At 45.1% G+C, this 8,451-nt stretch overlaps 1 protein-coding gene across 1 annotated transcript; it reads right to left on the reverse strand.

Annotated features, from left to right (window-relative positions):
• Positions 1 to 4,106: 4,106 nt before the first annotated feature.
• Positions 4,107 to 7,773, reverse strand: LOC101964870 (free fatty acid receptor 2). Its single transcript, XM_005330658.3, has one exon. It carries the CDS (start codon positions 7,548 to 7,550, stop codon positions 6,567 to 6,569), a length of 984 nt encoding a protein of 327 aa, XP_005330715.1. The 5' UTR covers positions 7,551 to 7,773; the 3' UTR covers positions 4,107 to 6,566.
• Between the last annotated feature and the right edge of the window lie 678 nt (positions 7,774 to 8,451).

An 8,451-nucleotide genomic window follows, 5' to 3' on the forward strand; every position in this document is an offset into this window, starting at 1 on the left:
GACCACCACCCCAGATCCTCCCTCACCATCCCAGCATCTTAATTTTCCCTTTGCTCTCTCTCTCTTCCATCTCCACCATCTTTTAGGACCAACATTTTCTAGTTTCCATTCACCATTTCTCTCTGACACATGTGCCCTTTCTTTATAAATGGTGAACTTGAGGAAGAAACCCCTCTGATGAATTGAACTGTATCCTGTTATCTTTATGCTTTTCTTGAATGTTCGGGGCCATCTGAATTTGGTTAGGAGAGGCATGGTCCAGGGAGATGAAGCACTTGCTTCACTGCTTCTTGGAGCTCTAGAGAGGTCCTCTGCCCCACTTCTCCCCACCACAATCCAGACATGTATGCGGCATGTGTACCAATCCACGGGGTGACTTTGAAGGTGTCAGGCCTTTCCTGACACATTCCCTGCTCCTCAGTACTTCGTGTTGCCTGAGGACCAGGGTTGGGAGGGGTCCCACGGGAAGACTGCCATGGTCTGCACTGATGAGCCCTTTTTCAGAAAGAGCTAGATTTATGCCATTTCTTTGCAGAGCATCTTGACAGCTTCTACTGAAACTGCACCCTCCATACCACCTAGTAGAGAGCTGTCCCACTCACGTACAAAGAGACACTGGGGAATGTTCTCAGCAGGATGGTTATGCTGGTGAAATTAGCTAAATGTCTATCAATAGTAGAATGAAAAATATATAATTTGGTATATTAATATGATGGAATATTATAGCAGACGGAAGAAATCCATGAGATCTATAGATATGAAAGACACAATTTGGGGTGGAAAACAGGTTGTTATAGAATGACCTGACCTATATGGTATTTATGGACAAAGATAATACCAAAGAGTGTTTCTGGACTCAAGTGCAAAGTACATGTTTAAAACATGGACAGGAAGGATGCACTTACATTCCAAAATAATGTCTCTCTTAAAGAAGGTGGAAACGCAGTGAGAAAGAGGCACAATGGGGACCCCAACATTAGAAATCTGGAGGACTGTGACTAAATATCACAGTGCATTGGTTCTGCATGGTAAGTATGCTTGTTTGTTATGGTTTTAGTTTCCATACTTAAATCTTTTGGTTTGGGGAGTCTTCTGGAGGTAGCGTTGCACTGAGTTGCCTGTGTGGCTCAGGCTGGCCTTGGACTTGTGATTCTTCTGTGTGAGTCTCCTGCCCAGGTGTGACTACAGGTGCATGCCATGGCACCCGGCTCAGGTATAAATTCTTAAACTGGATTTTAAAAGCAATGAAGAAAGGCTGGCTGCAACTGGGATGGTTTGTGTAATGATTTATCTTTTGGTTGAAAACATCTGAAAATCAAATTGCCTTAAGCTAAGGAGGGAAAATTTGGGGTGCCCAGATCTGAAAAGCCCCAGAGTAGACCTGCTTTGGGACATAAAGTTCCTGGACATGTTTTCTCTCTGTTCCAGTTGCCTTAGAGTTGGCTTCAGGCTTCAGTAGCCTCTTAGGCTGAAAGTAGTTCCCCCAGAAGAGATAGGCTAAGTTCAAGTTCAAGTTTGAGTTCAGAGAGTTTTTTTTTTTTTTTCTCCTGATGGTTAAGCATAAAGTGCGAGTTTGGCTTTCCTCGGCCTGTACTGAGTCACATGCCCACAGGTGAACCATCACTGTAGTTAGGGGCTGACCTCTGCTGATGGTCCTGATTCTGGGTCACACATCTACCTCTGGAGTATAAGGTGGGACGTGAATTTGGCTCTACCAAACCATACCATAGAGGGGGAGGGAGGGATAGTGTTGCTAAAAAAGAAGGGATTCTGCCAAGAAGGTGTATCAACAAATCCTTGCCTCTGATGGCTGGCTCAGTTTTGAAAAGGGATTACAGGGTGCCTTGTGATAAAACTCTTTATCTTCAGATCCACCACCCCATACGCTCTTTTTCACCCCCTTCTTATCACTTGCCCTGTCCCCTGTGATGAGACTTTTCAGCATCACAGAAGTGACATTGTAAACATAAGGAACCTGGAGATTTCCCGTAAGTCATCAATTCTCCTCTCCACTGGGGTGGGGTGTAGTCCCTGCAGGTGAACTCATCAGGATCTTGCAAGGGCTTTGTGTGAGCTGGGTAGAGTCTGAAAGTGCCTGTTTGACATAATTTTGTACTTTCCAAGTCATACTTGTTTAACAGAACACAAACCATAGACTTATCAAAAGATGTGTGTTTTAAGATTAATTCTGCCTATCCAGGAACATGAGAAACCCTTCCATTGATCTCCTAAGTCTAGGATCACATCATCTACAAACAGAGATATCTTGACTTCTTTTCCTATTTGCATCCCTTTAATTTCCTTTTCTTACCTAATTGCTCCGGCTAGAATTTCAAGTGCTATATTGAATAAGAGTGCTGAGAGTTACAAATAATCTCTAGTATCACACACACAAAAAGAGACGTGAAGTACTGATGGGGGTGTGCTGTTTTGAACCCTGCTTTAGGAGAAAGATTTTACCTAGTTTAGACAAACTAAGTGACCTGACTTCACATCTAGGTCCCTATCCAGTGGACGTTCACACTCCTTGGCATTGACCTGAAAACCACGTAGGGCCGAGGATAACCTTGCTCATGTCAACCCTTCCCCTTTCCCCCATTAACACAATATTCTAGGAAACAGAAGTAGTTGCATAAATTAGATCTTAGGAACTTGTAGGGTTTTACGAATCCCCCTTCCAAAGTAAAGCACACTGTCTGTTCCTAACTTTTTCCAAACGTTTAAAATCTTTTCTATGGGGGGTAAAATTGGGAGTTCATAACCCACTTCAATCTAATGTTTGAAATATGATATGTCAAGAGCTTTGTAATGTTGTGAACAACCAATAAAAAAAAAAATCTTTTCTATGGGAAGCTACTCTGAATGACCCACACCTTCCAGTCCTGAAGCACGAGGCTCTGGCCAATCACTATATTTCGTGGTGACTTGGGCGTTGTTCCAGCTCAGATAGCAAGGTGTGTCTTCGGGTGTAGCACATCACCCACTGGGGTTGAGCCACACTCACCCATTCCTTTGTAATCCTTTCCCTTCCCTCATTTGAATGGCTTCTTCCCAATAAAAGGGTTCAGCATGTGCTCCTCTCTCTCTTTCCACAGGCCCATAAGGTCAGAGGAACCAGCATAGGACCCCCCAAAAAAGGTATCTCTGTCTCTTGTGTGGATATTTTGTGCAGCCTAGTTCCCCTGGAGTGACCCTGAGTGTTTTTGTCGTGAGGAACACGACAGCCTTGGACCGTGTCTTATCCCTGGCGCTCTCTCTCTCTCTCTCTCTCTCTCTCTCTCTCTCTCTCTCTCTCTCTCTCTCTCTCTGTTTTCCAGCTACCAAGAACTGAGCCGCTTTTCTCCACGACACCCTTTGGTCACCATGTTCTGCCTTACCCCAGGCCCAGATTGATGGATTGTTGTTAAGGTCTGTAAACAAGTCAAAATAACACCTGGTATTTTGCCAGAAAAATGTAGAGTTCGTAAACAAGTCTGGATGGTGCCTGGCAAAATGCCAGAGGGAGTGGTTTGAGAAGTAACAAAAGCGAGCCATTAAGTGTGGAGATTCCTTATTGGTTGACTGATGTATCTAGTTTATGCTAATTAAGATAAGCTGTGCAAAATGTATAAATAGCTCTGTTGTCCTACAATAAACGGCTTCCATTCCTGCTGCATCAATCTACAGAAGTTATTCGTCACCCCCCCCCCCGTTATTCTGCTGCAGCTGGACTGCGGCAGATTGTGGATGATCCTGGACTGAGACCTCTGAGACCATGAGCCCCAAATAGATAAACTCTTCCTTCTCTAAGTTGTTCTTGTCTTGTATTTTAGTCACACTGACAACGAGCTGACAAACACATCTAGGATCTCATTAGATGAGCAATTCTCAAACATCTGAGGGCTTTTATTCTCCCTAGTGCCAGGGGTGGAACCCAGGGCTTTGTACATACTTGGCAAGTGCTCCACCACTGAGCTACGCCCCAGCCCTCAGGGCCCTTTTATACTTTAAAAAATTATTGGAATTATTTAATTGGTATACACCAAATTAAAAAATTAAGAGAGAAAAAAATTAAAACATGTATGAATTTATTGAAAAATAATAGCAATCATAAAACCAGTACACATTCATACACAATAACACATTTTAACAAAAATAATGATATTTTCAGAAAATTAATGAGAAGGGTGGCGTCCTTTTACATTTTTGCAGATCTCTCTAAGGGCTGACTTCCTGGAAGACAGCTGTATTTCCATGCGTCCTGCATTAGTCTGCATTTTAGACTAATCTAAAAATCTCCATTGCACATCACTCGTCAAAGAATGAGAGTGGAAAAACAAAAATTGGCATGCTAGCATCATTATGGAAATAACTTTGAGCTCCCAGACCTCTGAAAGGGTCTCCAGACCACACTCTATAACTCCTGCAATTGACTGACACAGTTCAAAACCATCTGGCATTGATTTTTCTTTAATATATGATATTTAAAGAGAAGAAGGAAGGAAGGAAGGGAAGGACTGACTGAGAAATCCTGGCATATTATAATGTCTAAACGAACACAGCAAATACTCTCCAAGTTAGTGGAGAACAAGAAATGAAGCAAGAAAACAAACAAACAAAACCCCTCAGTCCCCAAAGAAGGCCAGAGAGAAGAAAACAGAAATATTAAAACTCACGGAAAACAAAGAGCATAAGTAGATATTTCATGTTTTTTTTTAAATTTAAATAGGTGAGTTCACTCTGTGATAATTCATTTGACCTGCATGCTTATCATTTGGCCCTGTGCAATGTACGTGTATATATCAATATGTGTGTGTACTTCGATGAAACATTTTAAAATAGGTTGACAGAAATAATCCAAAATATATTGAAAAATTATTATTACATAAATATAAATAAACAAAATGATATAGTTAAATGACACACAGTGTCAAGTTGAAAGACCAGATTGCCAAAAAATCCAACCACTCCACGTACCATGTATAAAAGATGCATCTAAAACAAGAATATAGAATGTTACAAATAAAAGGATGGGTGAAAAATGTAGCAAGCAAATAGCAACCTCAAAACACAGCTCTATTAATATCAGACAAAATCAATTTTAAGGCAAAAAATATGCTCAAAGTTTCAATTCACCAGCAAGACAGAACTACAAGGAGAAAATAGTCAAATTTACCATCTAGAAAAGCACCTCACACCCTCTCCCTGTCACTGATAGATCGAATAGACAAAAAAGTATGTAAAGGTAGCCGGGTGTGGTAGTGTGCACCTGTAATCCCAGCGGCTGGGGAGGCTGAGGTAGAAAGATCTCAAGTTCAAAGCCAGCCTCAGCAATTTAGCAAGGCCCTAAGCAACTCAACAAGACCCTGTCTCTAAATAAGATATTTTTTAAAAGGGCTGGGGAAGTGGCTCAGTGGTTAAGCACCCCTGGGTTCAATCCCTGGTAACCAAAACACCACCAACAAAAAAGAATGTAAAGATTATAAAGCTTTGAACACCACAAATTGACAAGTTCAATCTGAGGTGTATAAAACCCAGACGGAACCCATTGATTGTAGAATCTGTCTTCTTTTCAAAACTGATTATTTTTCTGGGATTAAAAGGAATACTCAACAAATTTCCAAGAACTGGACCCATTTCAATAATATCCTCTGACGGCAGGGCAACGTAGTCAGAAACGAAAGGAGAGCCCGGGGTAAAAACCCACATGCCTAAAAACAAAGAAACATTTCTAAACTCAACAGCCAAAGAAAAACGTCCTTCGGAAATTAGAACTGACACAGACCTCAAACTAATAAAAATTCTGCAAATCAAAATCTGTTCTAAGCTGTCCTTACAGGGAAATCTATGAACTTAGACACTTACATGAGGATCTGTTAGGAAGAGAGAGTGAAGTTAATGAAACCCCCAAGTTAAAAAAGAAAAAAAAAACTGAAGCTACTAAAAAAGATCTAAGAAAGCACAATAAATAGGAATAAAGATTGATGAGATAGACAACAAAGAGAATGCTGGAAAGGGTCTTGCCTTTCTAAAGAATATAAATGACAGATCTCTGGCAAGATGGATTAGGGAAAAAAAGAAGAAGAAAACATAAAAGGAAAGCACTTGGCAAAGAACCCCGACCTGGGCTTCTTCAGGCCAAGAGTCCCCGCAGGTCACTTTTTCTTGCTCTTGCTGCGGCAGACCTGCTGTGGTTGGGCTGCTGGTGGGGAACCTCCAGGTGCCCACCTTGCATTGCAGACTTGCCCATGCTGAGATGTGCACCCAGCCTGGGGATCCCCTCTTCTGGATCAGGGCCACGGTCAGAGATGAGAGCTCTGCGGTAGGTGAGTAAATGCCACGACCTTCTAGATACTGAGTGGTGAAGATAAGGAATCCAGGATTCTGATGTCCCAGGATGCAAGGGCTTGTGGCTTACTGTAGGAAATGTCACCAACCCCACGGAAGGAAATGAAAACACTCATTGGGTGAGTTGGGGCTGAGGTGCCTGTGACTCTCTTTGGCTGTTCAGGGGGGCGCAGGAGAACTCACCCAGTTCTGACTCAATGTCTCCCTTTTGGAGCCCCCTCCCCCAAAGGCGACACCACCTATTCTCCGGTGAAGCTGTCGTTGACCATGCCTGCACTCGCCTTCCCTTTCTTTGCGGCCGCCTCCCTGGCTTTTCTCCACTCGGCAGACAGGGAAGCGCCCCAGGTCTGCAGCCTCCGCAGTTCCCTATCAAAGGCCCTGCGCGCGGCGGCCGAGGAGAAGTAGAAAATCAAGGGGTCGATGCAGGCGTTCAGAGCGCTGAAGAGCACGGCGCACGCGCGCCAATTCTGGCTGCTCTTCTGGAAGAACCCCACCACGTGGGACACGTTGTAGGGCCCGAAGCAGACCAGGAAATTGAAGAGGGTCACAGCGGCCAGCCCCACGGCCCTCCAGCGCTTCTTGGTCCCCACTTGGGGTCTGGAGAGCATGATGTGCACAAAGCGCCAGTAGCAGAAGGTGGTGACGGCCATGGGGATGAAGAAGAGGACCAGGCACAGCTCCAGGCGCACGGGCAGCACCACGTCCAGCTGCTCTTTGGTGAAGTTCTCGTAGCAGACCGGGAGGCTCTCGGCGTCACTCACGTTGTGGGTTGGCAGGTATTGGACAATGATCACAATGCTGCAGTGTCCAAAGGACAAGATGCCGGAGACGAGGGCGGCGATCACGCCGTACAGGGGCCGGCGGGACAGCTTGTACTGCACCGGGAAGGCCACGCTGCGGTAGCGCTCGATGCTGATGCCCGCCAGGAGCCACGTGCTGCAGTAGATTCCGCTGTAGAAGCCGTAGGCCGTGAGGGCACAGAGGGCATTCCCTAGGGGCCACAGGAAGTCGTAGGCTGCCTCAATCATCTTGAAGGGCAGCAGTAGCAGGAGCAGGAGGTCGGCCACTGTCAGGCTGAGCAGCAGGATGTGCACGGGCGCGGGATGCGGCTGGCGGACCCGCCCCACGAAGGCGCGCAGGGCCAGGAGGTTGGCGGGGAGACCAAAGAAAAAAGATATGCAGTAAATGAAGAGAAGTCCCACGCTCCGGGGCTCTGGGGCCATCCTTCCTGAAAAGACGGAAAGAGAGGCTGGCTCCTGATGGGATCAGTCTCAAACCAAGGCGAATCCATTATCAACTTCCTTGCAGTAGTCAGACCCTGCGCACCGAGCAATTAAAACCAACCCTTCCAATGACATTTGTTCTGCTCGCTCTGGGTGGTGGAGAAAGAAGGCCACATTGCTTCCCTATCAAATTACTTCCTTAGCACCTTCCTCCTCTCTATCCCACTCCCCACCCACCAAAAAAAAGCTGGGTTGGGGGGACTAGGTCCCTACGATTTTCCCCCCAGCACTGGGGATCAAACCAAAGGCTTTGCACACATGTGGCAAGCACTCTACTGATCTACACCCCAGCCCTTTTTATTCTATTTTGAGACAGGGTGTCCCTGCACCTGGCCTTGAACTTGTGATCCTCCTGCCTCAGCCTCCCGAGTTGCTGGGATTATAGGCATTATTAGAAAGGGCACTTCATGAGGGCAAGCATGCTATCTGTCTTGCCCACCATTGTGTCTTTAGTACCTAGAACTGTGTCCATTGCATAGTAAGTGCTCAGCAAATATCTGGGGATGATGAATGGGTCTGTGAACAGAGAGGAAGGAAAAGCGGCTTCATCATGAAGAAGCAGGACAAGACTGTCTTGAGTTTTCAAATTCTACTCCAGTTTTACTCAGCCTATCTGAGGTTCTGTCTTTCCTTATCTTTATCCTTGTTTCTCTTCTTTCCCCAAGTCCTTGTGTGGAACTCAAGTTCCTCAATGGCACCCTTGAAAGTGCAAATTTGGTTAAACAAATTTGGGAAAACAGTTTAAGCCCCAGGTAAGCGGCAGATGCCCAATTTCTCCATTCCAAGCGGAGCCTATCGAAGAAAGCCTGGGGGTTTAATTGGAAAAATGGAAGGGGCCTGA

The sequence above is a fragment of the Ictidomys tridecemlineatus genome, chromosome 15, assembly GCF_052094955.1.
Source record: "Ictidomys tridecemlineatus isolate mIctTri1 chromosome 15, mIctTri1.hap1, whole genome shotgun sequence".
NCBI lineage: Eukaryota > Metazoa > Chordata > Mammalia > Rodentia > Sciuridae > Ictidomys > Ictidomys tridecemlineatus.